Source organism: Python bivittatus, unplaced genomic scaffold (genome assembly GCF_059951505.1).
Source record: "Python bivittatus isolate LINGU-HERP-01145 unplaced genomic scaffold, Pbiv_v1 ctg000410_np1212, whole genome shotgun sequence".
NCBI lineage: Eukaryota > Metazoa > Chordata > Lepidosauria > Squamata > Pythonidae > Python > Python bivittatus.
Window position 1 is genome coordinate 4,391,623 of NW_028277067.1, and position 13,685 is coordinate 4,405,307.

Genomic DNA, 13,685 nt, shown 5'->3' on the forward strand with positions numbered 1-13,685 from the left:
CACTGGTATACACCAACATGTATACCAGCAGCATGAACCAGCAGCAGGTTCTCCTGCTACAATCCCTTGTACCTAAATCCAACACTGCAGATAGCCAAATATTCCCAGCACCAACATCATGAGGAAGGGCTGATAAGAAAAGAGGGTTTTCAGAGCTAAATGATTTTGGAGAAAGAGGATTCAGTATTGACTGTGCGTATCCTAAAACTGCTTGCAGAGCTGTGGAATGCAAAAAAAAATCATTTTGCCAGTGTAGTTATTAAAAAAGGTAATTGCCTGAAAAATTGGGTGGGGAGGTGTGGCAGAGAAGAATGTATGGGGAACGGAGGTTCTCTATCCTTGATTCATTCACTGTTAGCTACATGAAGTACTCCCAGCCCAACCAGGTGTGCAAGCTCTATCTTTACTGAAGGTTACATTAACAGAATCTGGCAAGACTGAAAGTATTTCTCCCCTCCTTTCCTTTTACTCTCCGGAAAACTAGAGAGGGTCCCTTTTGAAACGTTTCCCACACCCTCCCTCCTTCTGTGGGCTGAGATACCTTTTACATGCCGGTTGCCCACTCTGTGGCTATCCCTCCCACATACCATTACATTCGTAGAATTTACCAGGGAATGAGTTATCTGGACATCATTAACTTCCATTGGTAACCCTTCCATGTTTTCCCTCTGCTTCTTCCAAGCCTTTTTTCTCACCGTAAAATATCTCCCAACAAGGAAAAGAAGGAATAATTGCAGGAAATCTTTTGACTAGGAAACTTGCATCTTTAAGCCTCCTGAAATCTATAAAGAAAAGCACTTTTCGACAACATATATCATACACACACACACCCCCACACACACATACCAACATATGTAACCAATCTGTGATGTAGAGCTGCAATACTTAATAGTGAACACCAAGGGGAGCTGAAATATAGTATGCGAGTAGTGCGTCCTGCTCATGATTCTGAACGCTTAAACCCAGTTCCGCTGCTTACAGAAGACTTCCATACACAACTCAACAGTGAGTTTTGAGTTTAAAAGGGTGTGACTTGACTAAACTGATTTTTGCTGGACTGATGGTTGGAAATTCAGGGGCAGACCACATGCTATGAATGCTGTGAAGAGCAACGTGCAGCTATATTGCTGAAGGCAAGCAGGTTTGGGTCTGCTGAAAATCCTAAGAGTTGCAACTTGAATCTGATGAGGGAAGAAAAGGTGGGAGATAAACATATGAAATACATTTTTAAAATAGAGAAAATATAGCATATTCTTTGTCCACGTTTCCTTTGCAGGACAAGCTTGTCTTTGCATTGCAAAAATTCTCCTGGCATGGAAAAATCAAGGCTTTTTTTTTTTTTTAATGTGTTTTATTAAACAAACAAAAGCCTAGTGATAACAACATAACAATGCAGACATAAAATACATACATCAAATTTATCTTTTGGTGTTTTAAAAATATAGATCTTGTGATCTAAATTAGCATTTAACAATATGGACAGTTTACATATAAAATTAAAAGAAAAAATCTTTGGAAATGTGTGTCTTTAATCATTTAACTCCCCCCCCCCAAAAGATAATTTGACTACACCCACAGAATCATTGTAAGGGTTAGAAGTGATGCTAGAGATCAATGAAGATAGGGATTGGCTATTACAGGAGCCCCAACAGGAGATCATCTAGCAGTAAATTCTTCCAGTGAAGGAGAGTCTACCACCTGCTGAGGCTCTCTGTTCCATTGTTAAGCAGCTCTTGTAATTAGGAAATTATACTGATATCCAGTCTGCTTCCCTTTAATTTAAATCCATTTTTAAATCTTGTCTTCTGGAGCAACACCAAACAAATCTACCCCGCAGATATTGCTTAAAAGTCCTTGTTCCTCAGGCAAAAAAAGACTAATTCAAATGTGGACAAATGGCTGCAAATCAGGTGTAGATCTAATCTATCTTTCAAATCTTGTACAATCATTATTTTGGCCATGTTTCATGCGTGAAGGGCCCACTCTTCTTGATGCTTCAATAAATTCCAAGAAGAAGGGTACACCAAGAAGACCTTATCCATCCCTGACAAGCAACTGTCAGTGTTATCTGGTCTTGATGAAGTAGGGGCTCTTCCGAGGGTTGTGGGTAGTAATTGTCCATAATCTTGCAAGTTTTGCCTTTTATTCAGATCTGTGCACTATATGAGCTCTGCCATTCAGTTTCTCCTACGCTCCTCATTTGTCTTTGAAACTAGACTGACCACAGGAATATCTGTCCTCAGTTTCAGCATAATTTAATGGAGAGAAGGGTTCCTACCTCATTTCTGTTTCTTAGTCCACAATCCGTGCCTTATGGGACAGGATGGTAACACTGTGTTGGCTATGCCTTGATTGTAGAGTCCTACACATGCCTATTGTCAGGCCCAGCCCAAGAACAACAGTGAGACAGTCCAGTCAAGTGTAGTTCCTTTATTTGCTTACACAGAAGACAGACAGCATCTTGCCAAACTAAATCTATATTACAGGAACTAGTGGATATACCCTGGGAGATTCTAGGAAGTGGCTCTCCTGAACCTCTTTCGCTTCCCACACTCCCCTTCAGGACTGTACTGTCTCTTCCCTTTGGTCCCCTTCTGGAATGCAACCCCTCCCTCCTTGATCTCCCACATCACTCTCCTCCTCGTAGATACATTTCATCACACCTGTATACATATGTGAATCATCTGTGAAAAGTTCTCAGATATGTGGAGAGGACTGTATGAGTGGATAATATGGCTGAATTAAACAATGTTCTCCCATGGTTCAACCAGGCGTGGTTTACTCAACTTGATTTGCTGAGTTGATAAGGGGCACCCATTATAAGGGGATGTATTAAAAATGTGTGATGCATGTTAAAAAGGGGTGGTTCTTCAAGCGTTCAGTTGCAGTTGCCATCTTGACTTTTTCTTACCCCCCTCCCCGACCCATGGACACCCCTGGATTACAGGCTAACCTGAACCATTAACTAAGGGAAGGGGCTGGATTCATACTCAATGCAACTAGGCAGTTTGGTTCAGTATGTAATCTGAACAGGCCTATGGGTTCTTCCCCACTTGCACCTAACCATGGCATAAACAGACCCCAGCAACAACTTTTTTCTTCTGCTGGACTTGTGACGTTTCATTAATCTTGTCCCCAACCCGTGGTGGTGACAGACTTAAATCATCCTTAGCTGTACTGATGTTAAAAGTAATGTTTTCTGCCTTATTCCAACACCATCCAAAGGCAGCCCCAAGGTGGATAAACTCTGTTAGGCTCTGTCACCCAGTATATTACCATGAAGAGAAGTCAGGGGACTGCAGTGATAGGGAACAATAGATGCAGAATAGGGATTGGCAATGGGCAATGGGACAGCCAGTGCCATGTCACTGGCACCTCTTTCTACTGACTCAAGGGTGAGTGGGTAGCACATCAACTCAGCAGTGAGGAAATGCCCTTAGGATATTGCCTTCTCTCCAGGGCTGGTGCAAAATCTGTGGAATTGAGGCAAATGGCACTTCACTGCTCACTCCAATTTATTCACAGAAGCTGCCTAGCTTTGAATCTTACAGTAAATGCTGGAAATGGAGCAGCCTCTTCTACCCCACTTGAAGTTGCAAGATGCTTGGGACTCAGTGAACTGTTCGCAGCCGCTCTGGCCACAGAAAACGGCACACGTCGCCTTTTTTGGTATAGCTCATGGCTGTTTCCTCAGCTTTCAGCATTACTGCCTGAGGTTGCTATCTCACTAATAGCAGGGCCGCTCCTATTCTTTCAGATGTTGAAAGATTTGCAGATAAGATGAGGGTGATGGTGATAAGGTATGGCAATGTCTCTGTGGGCTTCGTCATAATCATTCAATATAGTAAAAAAATGGCTGTTAAAACACCGAAGAGGGGGGAAAACCCTCCGCCATCTCTCCATTACTAGGAGGAGGAGTTGGGGAATGGACGAGAGATCCATGCCTTGAAATTCCCTTTGGACCTTATTGTGGCAGCGTTGTTGTTGTTGTAATCCTAATAAAGTGGACAATCCAGAATAAAATCTCTGCAGCAGGTTCACTCATTCCATTAAAATATACTGTGGTTTATTCAGTTTTGGTTTACTGAACCCAGCCATAACAATGTGTAAACTATGGTTTATTGCTTATCATGTTATATGAACCCAATTATAGCTTACTCAAAAAATCATGGTGAAACAAGCAATGGTTTAACATAATGCATAAACTTGGTTGCACCACTCTTTGAGATTTGCTGGCTGTTAGGAACTGCAAACCAGGTTATTGATGCATTGAACAGTTGTGCCTTCTGGTCAGGGAAAAAATTACGAAGACTTTTTTGAAAGATTGGAAACCTTATATGGACTTTTTGTTGACAGAAGACTGAATTGATGATTTATGGATTTGGAGATTAAAAAGAGTTAAAGGAGGGGAAAGAGTAAGATGGCAACTACTCAATAGAAAGAAGGGCAGAAGTCATAATTCTATATTTTCTCTCTCTTTTCTTTTCTTTCACTTTGTTTTCCAATCTTTTTCTTTTTAAAAATTTTTTATACTTTTATTGCATTTAAAAATTCTAATTTTATATATACACACACACTTCTGCCTTCTCATCAGTGTTCACATGTGAGAGGCAGAGAAGAAGGATGGGCCGTGAGTTCTCTCAACTGGAATCCCATTGTGCTATTCAGCAGAGTCAGAATGAGGAGGGCCATCGAATCCCAAAGAAAATAAACAATTGCTAAAGAAGCCAAATCCCCTGTAATTTTCATACTTCCAGAGTACCAATCAATGACTTTGTAAGATGTCAATGTAAACTGCGGTTTGCTTAACCATGGAATTTTGAGTAAGCCACAATTAGCTAGATTCACATAACATGCTAGCCCTATACCAAGGCCATTACACTATAGCTTGTTGCAATCTTTGTGTACCAGCCACAAGCTGGGGAGGAGGGAAAGAGAAAGAGAGAGGCATTATGTTCTCACAGCACTGTCCCTGACTCATTCCCAGCCCATAGTTGAGGCAGCCTAACTTTAGATTTTGTTGATCCAATATTAAAATGGTGTTTTCCATCTTCTCCTATTACAAGGCTTGCTTTATGCAAGATTTCTGGTGTTTCAGGAGCAACCATCGTGATGACACAGTTCGGTTGGGAGGTGATCAGCACCTATTGGCTGTACCATACATATCACCTCCTTTCTGTTTGCTGCCCATCCTGACCATTTTGGTTTGTGCTGTTGGACTGGCATGATACCCAGCTTCCATAGGTAGCTGCCCTCACAACGCCTGCCTGCAGAATGCTGAAGCACAAGTCAGATCTCACAGGCTTATTAACACATGTTCACAGTTCTTGCGAAATGATGCTAGACCACTTCCAAAACGTATGTCCAGTGCTCTTGCAGATAGCACTAGAGTGCTCTTTTTAAAAAAAAAAAAAAAAACTCTTTAAAAAACAGGAATGGAGCAGCAGCAACAGCAGCAGCAGCAAAATCAGTATGAAGATGGACAGTTAAGATCCACCGTGGTTCCAGTTGGGTACGGCAGTGGACATCAATTATTGTGATTTTGCTGCTAATCTGCATGGCAATCTGTCAAAAAAGGCCATCTGGGTAGTGGGTGAAGTGAGATGGAGCTCAACTGGCACTTTCCTTGTGCTCCCACCCCTGTACTGTGCCAACTTACCTACCAACCTTTTTGTTTTGGGACATGTGTCTACCACTGTCCCAGAATAGCACTAGACACATGTTCAGAATTAGCCAAAGTGACAGCACTGCAAGGCATTTATTTTATTTTCGGTATGCTTGTTAAACTGTCAATGTAGCTCTAACAGCTTCTGTGGGAGGAAGGGTGCCAAGTCTCTGATTCACAGGCTCCCATCCCCCAGCTCCAATCTACCACATTAAGGAAGGCAATTGGTGGATGTTTTTCCTAACTCTCAAGTGGCAGTGGGAAGCCTGGAAGGAAGGGGAAAAGCAGCTATTTATTACTGCCCTTAACTAGTCCTGCATTAAAACTGTAAGGACACCATCTTCTGACCCTTTTACTGAGGCATAACAGAAATCAGCTGTTTTCAAGACAGAGCAGATTATACTGGCCTACTTTTATTAGACTGGAAGAAAGCAGGTTAAAGTAGCTCCCTGGAAGAGGCCATTGTTTTAAAATGTCTCTTTTCATCGCAGTCCTTTGCCTCTCATGTCTTGGGTAGAATGTGTGTACCCACCTTGTTCAAAGTTCCTGCAGACCAGCTATTCAGAGGACAAATTCTTATTGCTAAGGAATCCACTTGGGTTATAGTAGCTTTGGGTTTCTAGCTACATTGAGGCTTCCACATTTTTAGATGCAAGGTTTTTGCAAAGATTTCTTTTTACACAATTGCATGCAAACAGCATCTCAGTATTCTTTATTCCTCTCTTTAATATTTATGATTTAGGGATATGATATTTTTTATTATTCCTCACTGAACACAATAAAGGTTTCAGAGAGATAGCATTTTAGAAAATAGTTTTATTCCCATGATAATGATGGGTTTGGATTATTGGAGCACTGAAGAACCAGTTGTATAATGAGGCAAAGACTTAATAAAATTTATATTCTATTGACAATAACCTTTCTCTTTTGCTCCCCGCTTAAATTAAACAACAAAGCAACCCAGAGGAGAATAAAACCAAGAGATGCAAATAGGTAGGGGATGAAGATGACCAGGCTTAATTATTTGAAAGTTCAACAGTGTATTCTTAAAAATATCTCCACCACCACCCCATTTTTTCCCCCAGAAATTCCTGTTACAAGTCTTTTGGTGAAATCATTCATTAGAAATTTGGCCAAGTAATTTTATCCTAAGGAACGCTAGAATAAATAATATAAAATACACTCTCTTAAAATAATCTTATAATTTGACATATTCTTGTCTAAATCTCATTTGTAATCGTTTTGTCTGTTGCAAAGAAACAAACTCAGCTTAAGAGTTAACAACTCATTGGTAGAGAGTTTATGAATCTGCAACTTTTTATCTCCACTGAAGCTCCAAGTAGCAGTAAAGAGAAATGCTAAATCCATCACAGAAGAAACTTGAACATGTAGGTAGACTAACAGATCTTCTATTGTCTTTCACACTGAGAACTTTGTAGGCATGGTAAGAAGCGAGAAACCGAAAGCTAATTTGGATCTACAGAACTCAAAACATTCTATTCCTATCTCCATTGTCATTAAATCCAATCAGAGATCAAGAAGTCCAGGACTGCTGAAGTTCCCAGAGCAAAAAATTTAAAGCAGTATTTGGAGCAGTGGTGTCTGATAGAAAGGATATCCATTAAAGTGCTGTGGATGCGCAAAGCTCTGGAAAAAGGGGCAGCAGCTTAAAATAAGGAATCAAAGATACCAGTAAACCAAAGAGAACTTCAGTTTCCAGGGTAGGGTGGGGGAAAATGACAAAACTGGACCAAACCAATAGTAAAGCTCTGGGGGGATTATCTGTTTTCCCTTCTTTTTTTTGACTGAGTCCCTACAGCAAAAAGGACCAGAAAGATATCAAGTCCTCGGGATCAGCCACCAATCATTGCAAGATATCACAAATTCAAAAATTGTGCCTCATTTCCCCAACCTGTATTTCTGGTTAATAGTTATTCCTATACCTTGCAGCAGTGTTCTTCCATTTCAATTCCTTGTACTTCCTTGGTGGATTAATAGGTAGGCTGGATTTATATGCCACAATGACCTCCCTTTTTCCTGCCAGTTGAATATGCCAAGATCTTACCAGCTTCATCAAAGAAAGAGTTAGGTTTAATGCCAGTCTTTCTCAACTTGGAGATTTCCAGCTGTGTTGAGCTATGACTCCCTGAATTCTTAAACTTTGGTACCACATGGAGGAAGGCTGCTCAGTTCCAAGGGTCTGGCCATTTTTCACTTTTCGTCCCTCCGATTATCACCAAGTTTCCAGTGTCTTCCTTTTCTGAATATTTTTACAATCACTATTCTAATGGAGCCTGTGGCATCTGATTTATAAACAAGGGCTGGGCAACCTTTGGAAATGATATGCAAATGCTTCAGTGCTCACAGGAGCATGAGCACAGCACTTCTCTGCTATACATTAAAGTAGCCCCCTTTTTCCAGGCTTCCATGCAAGTCTTAATGAATCTACTCATTAAAATTAACAGGACTCTTAAAGCAGTGGCACCTTTTTTTCTAAGCTTGCCCAGAAGCCTGAAATATCTATACAGGAGGGAAGGGAAACTCCTGAGGTCTCTGTGTTATTTAGAAATAACAAGTGTTGCTTACAGTTCCATGCAACAATAACAAATCTTAGTAAAGAACAATCCTTTTAAGTGTAAGTAAGTACAGAATCTAGCTGATCTCAAGAAAAGTTAAGCAGAGTTTAATAAAACTTCCTAGAAGGCAACAATAATAAACTACCTCCATACTGTTGCCAAGTAAACCACATGGATGTGTCCATGAAGTCACAGTCCTTACCTGCTAAAATCTTTTGAAAGGAAGATCCTGGGGTCTAGAGGCAGGAGGCAGATTTGGACCCAAGAATAACATCCTTAAAAAACTGGTCTGGGTAAGAGGGAGTCTACGAGGAGCACAAATGATAATGGTAGAAGCAGCTACAAATTTCCCACTGTGGACTGTAGCAAGATAATAGGTTGGTGATCATCCCTGGTCCTGTATATCCAGCAGGTCTCTGGGCCTGCACAGGAGGAATCAGTAGTGGCAGACTTAGGACTCCAGCCTGACCTGCCACAATTCCTCTTATTTTCATTTTCTGTCCTAGAGACCATGTGTTTGTTGCTTTTCTTGCAACTCATCTGGCACATTATCAGAAGAAGAGAAAGACAGGCTGGTTTCCCAAGTCCACCTAGGAAAAGAAATCCTCAGAAAGAAAGAAGCGACAGCAGGATGGGCCAACACTCAAGCTTTCCACTACGAGAGAAGGCACCTCCTGCAGCAAAGGCAAAGGAGACTGGCTGGCGTTGCCTCCCTGTGGGTTCAGGGGGGTGGGAGGGCAGCCCTGCCTTTTATCTGCCCAATGCCCCAGGCCAAACTATCACACATGCTGGAAAGAGGTTTCCAAAGTCAGTATACTAAGAGCAAGACAGCAAATGTCAGGGACGTCAAAGCCTTTCTCTCTGCCAGGCATGGCACACACCACACGTACATGCATGCACTCTGTATGATCAGAATCCATCCAGCACGCAAAATACATCCAGAAGGGCCCTGAGCAGAGGCACGTGGAGGGCTGAAGCATTTAAGGCAGCCTTCCCCAACATGACATCTTCCAGACGTGCTGGCTGGGAATTATGCAGGTTGTCATCCAACAGGCCTGGAGGTTGTCAGAATGGGGAAGGCTGATTTAAGGTGATTTGTGTTGTAATTCTTTTGTAGGCACTGGAAAAGGTCTGGCAATGAACAAATCCTGGGAGAAAAACTGAGAGTTGCCTTTTCTCCCTTCCCCCACAGTGGCTGGGCTGGCGCAGCACCATAAGATAGCAAAGGAAGAGATCTACGACAGCTTAAATTGAAAGAAGAAAGGAGGCCATCTTCCTCCAGAAGCTGCTTGGCTTTGGCTGGGGTCAGGCAAGAAGGACTTAAGAAGGGCCAGTCTGTGGTCGGCTGTCCACCCCAGCCATTCCCCAAGCATTTGGGGTAATCCTAGGCACCAGTGGAGACCACTCCTCTCCCTCTCCATGTCCTCAAGGGACTCTCTCCCCACCCTCCCAGTCCTGAAGTAGAAAGAAGAATTTAAGGTCGATGTGATTCTTCATGATCTTGTGGGAAGGCCCAGGCAGTGCTGCTGGCAGGGTGAGGATGCTCAGAGACGTTGTTGGCACAAATGGCAAAGGGGGAATGGAGGGAGTCCCCAGACAAGAGCAGGGAGGAGGGGCATTGACTCACAGGCCTGGCCAATGATGGCGTGGCTTTGGGGGTACAAACACTACAGCCATCAAGCTCCACCTGTGGGGCTGAAGACCCATCTTTTAGGGACAGCCTCTGCCCTCAGTGGCCATCAGCTGCCACCCCCAAAGGTCTGAGCAGGAAGAAGCTTCTCCCTAGGTGGATAAAAACCTGCCCTTGGGGCCTTAACGGATATAACCATCACGCCCCCAGTCCTCCACACTGTTGTGGTTATGACCTAAAGCTTCCTCCTCCTCCTCCTCCTCTTCCTCCTCCTCTTCCTCCTCCTGGCAGTAGCGTTCCTGCCCTTTGCCCCGCCCGCGCAGAGGCCGGTTGTGGTTTTGTCGGTCAGGCTCCTCGGCCTCCTGGGAGCCTTGGCACTGGGGGGGGCGGTGGCTGCGGCCCTGGAAGTGGCGACGACGCTCCAGTTCTTCAGCCTCCCAGACCCTCTCACGGTGGCTCAGGCGAGGAGGCTCCGGCTCCTCATAAGGGTCGGTCTCAATGTCCATGCAGGAATCCGCTGGATCGGTGTAAGCAGAATCACGACTGCCCGGCATCTCTGAATCAAAGGTGTCCTGCCGGGAAAGCCCTCGGGCAGCCAAGTGAGAGGGAGGCGGCACTGAACGGATCTGGCCGTGCCCCACTGGCTGCCCTGCGTAGCTGTGGAGGCCAGGATGCTCAGGGTCATGAGGCTCCTCCCCATGCACCAAGTAGGGTCCCTGATTGAAAGAGGCAGGCACCGCACACCATGCAAGCGAACAGGAGAGAGAGACAAGACAAGTGTTAGTGCAGCCACCACACAGCAATATCCCCAATGGGTTAGGAGGAGGCGTTCTTGGACTCTGCTCTTGCGAATCACTCAGGTTTAAGAAAGCAATCAGCCTTTTTTCCCTCCCTCTTCCCAAACCAAGACAGCCCATTTTTCTGGGCAGCATTTCTTCTTCTTTGTCCCCAGCAGATGGACAGGAAAAGCCCCATGCATCTTAACGTCAAAGTAACTTGCAAAGAAATAAAGAAGATGCACAACTGAGGAACCAAGAAATGGGGTGTGGGGGGGGGAGACTTGGAACAGTGGGGCAGCTGGTTGATTTTAAACTCCAGACTTAATGGTCTAAAGTATATTTTTAGGCAATAATGTGCATTACTTCATTTACTTTAACAGGAAACAAACCATCCCATGCTGTATTTTGTCTCTCCAAATTAGGATCTAGAATTTTGCCCCCAAATCCTGCCCTGAATGGCATCACCAATTTGGAAAGGGAAATACCTTCAGTGAGGGATGTCAGCTCTGGCATGTTGTCAGAAATTGCTGTTTGGATGTAGTTTTGGACATGTGGTGCAGAACTAATGTGTGAATAGGAGTGAGAATTTTCTGGCCCTCCAATTGGATTTTTCTCACAAGTTGACCACCACTTCTTCCTCCTAATTTGGCTACATTTCACTCCTCATGACAGACAGGCATGCACATGCACACACGTAGTTCTTAAAGGGAGAAATGAGACTTTTCCATCGCTACTATAACATTAGAAAGGCTAATCACCCAGTTTGAGAACCTGCTAGATATCGCCACACATAGCTGAAGATCAGACTGAATGCGTACTGCTCTGCTGGACTACCTGGATTCTGGTCAGGTTCTCACACAATGCCATTTGTATAGGAAATTAGTACCATCACTAGTCCATTGAGTCTCATCATGCAGGGCCATAAAAAAGCAAAGGAGGCCATTTGGGCAGAGGATCAGCTTAAGTAGTAGCTGCATAGTACATTTACCACCTCAGAGCCTGCACTTTTCTAAAATAAAAAGAATGTGGCTTTTTCTACCATGTACTCAAACATCAATTTGAAACAAGGAAAACTCAGTTTCTGAATGAGTGGAATGGATCATCTTCACCCCTGAAAAAGTAGACTGTTATAATAATGGTGCAAATTCACATTTTCAAGAAAGAAACACATTTGATGTGCCTTATGCCAGAGATGAGTTTACTCTGTTTGGCTATCAAACTGTGAACTAGCTTAGGGTCACAATGGAAGTGAATTGGCAAAGATGAGGGTCCTAGTTGAAGTAAAAAAGATAAGACATTGAATAATGTGATCTGGAGGGTGTTGATTCTGACCAAATGGGGTGCTGATTCTGATAGCTCGGGGTTGAGTTGTGTCCTGATTGATGAGAAGCTAGAACAGGACTTTGTTTTGATGAGCTGCAACAATGATTAGGTTGTTCGGCAGCACATTATTTGGAGAGGCAGCAGTGGTAGAGTCACACATCCTTTCCAGATTTTTTAAAATAATCTAAATCCACTGAAGCTCCTCCCAGCATGGTGCCTTCTAGATGTGCTGAAGGTCAACTCACAGAATTCTCAGCCAGCATGCTGTTGAGTTGAAGCTGACACATCTGAGGAGCATCAGATTGGGGAGAGCTGGCCTTCTGAGTACAGCCCTTGCCTACATTCTTATATTCTGTGTAGAAATAGAATAGGAAAATAGCATGGGAGAGGAGGGGAATGGCAATGCAACTTCATCCAGATAAAAAATGGCTACCATGGGCACCTTTGTGGCATAGTAACCCAGCTTTTGCATTAATGTACACACATTTGCAGAAAATTTGGTCAATTCCTGCATGGCCTGGCAAGAAAGTGAAGGAAAATGAATGATTTTATGGCTTCTCTGATACCATTTTACTCATAATTAAACTAAACCACAATATCTTCCTAAACTCCAGACCCACCATTCTTAGCTCAGTGTCTCAGGAAGTATTGCTTGTAAGACCAAGGCAGGGGAAGATGGAGACACATAGGTAACATGACAAAGCCATCCTTTCAACAAAACCAGTGTAAGTTTTGAAAAGGAGGAGAGGTCTTTAGCAGAGAGATTTATCAGAGAAATGTAAGGCAGAAAGCGGAAGGAGAAGAGACAGAGAGCAATCACCTTCATTGAACAGCAGCACCAACAGTCCTTTATGGGCAAGAGGGAGCCTTATTGGTGGGCCTCCATTATTTCTTCTTTCTGGAGCAACATCCCAGTGTTTCCAGAAAGCTACAATTCATGTTCCTCAACCCGGATAGCTCCACTCAGCCCCTGGTCCAGGCTGCCCCTCCCGCCCCAGAACCCCAGGTTGCGCTTGAGGGAGGTCAGCACTTGTACCTGGAGGTTGGAGACCGGGGCAGGGCTCGCAGCCAGGGCAGCAGTTGCCATGGTGCGGGTCAGCAGTGGGTTGGGTGGATTGCTGCTAGGAGGATGTGTGGCCTTCCAGTAGGCTTCCAGGTACTCGGCCAGGTGTTCACAAGCATCTTCTAGCTGGTTTTCATCCAGGATGATGTCAAACATTTCCTGCAGAGAAACAGGAGGAAGAGTGGGAGTAACTTGGTCCAATGAAGTAGAAAGAGAGAGAGAGAAAAAAAATATAAAAAAGGGATGGAATATCAGGGGCAGCAGTAATGAAAGGAGGAAGCTAGGCAGGTCTTATGGAGAGAAGCCAGTGGGCTGGAATTATTATTACATAGAAGTAGGTTTTTAAAAACACAATCTTCTCCAATTTCCAGAGAGTAAATGCTGGGAGGTAGCAGCAAAGAGTTGAAGAGGAGAGCTGTGTGAGCAGTATGGTCTTTCAGTACCACCTAAGCTTGTCTGCATCCTTCAGATACAATGAGGGATGTTGTCCCATTATTGTATTGAAAAACTATTCTGCTGCAAATGCAATGGACTCTGCGAGAGAGAAAAGGGGAAATATATCTTGCTGTTTTCCACAAGTGGTAAAAATGGTTTTGTTCAGCCCTTCCCCCATATGAGCATGCTGGTCAGGTGTACTGGGAATTGTAAT

At 43.6% G+C, this 13,685-nt stretch overlaps 1 protein-coding gene across 3 annotated transcripts in view; it reads right to left on the reverse strand.

The window, feature by feature from the left end:
• Positions 1 to 1,438: 1,438 nt before the first annotated feature.
• Positions 1,439 to 13,685, reverse strand: part of CACNB1 (calcium voltage-gated channel auxiliary subunit beta 1) — a 61,559-nt gene continuing 49,312 nt past the window's right edge. For all 3 annotated transcript variants that reach the window (XM_025177623.2, XM_088143394.1, XM_088143392.1), the window contains 2 exons: positions 13,010 to 13,195; positions 1,439 to 10,587 (listed from right to left, as the gene is read on the reverse strand). In XM_025177623.2, the coding sequence (XP_025033391.1) occupies positions 10,054 to 10,587; positions 13,010 to 13,195 (720 nt within the window). In that variant the 3' untranslated portion in view covers positions 1,439 to 10,053. The remainder of the gene's footprint in view (positions 10,588 to 13,009; positions 13,196 to 13,685) is intronic.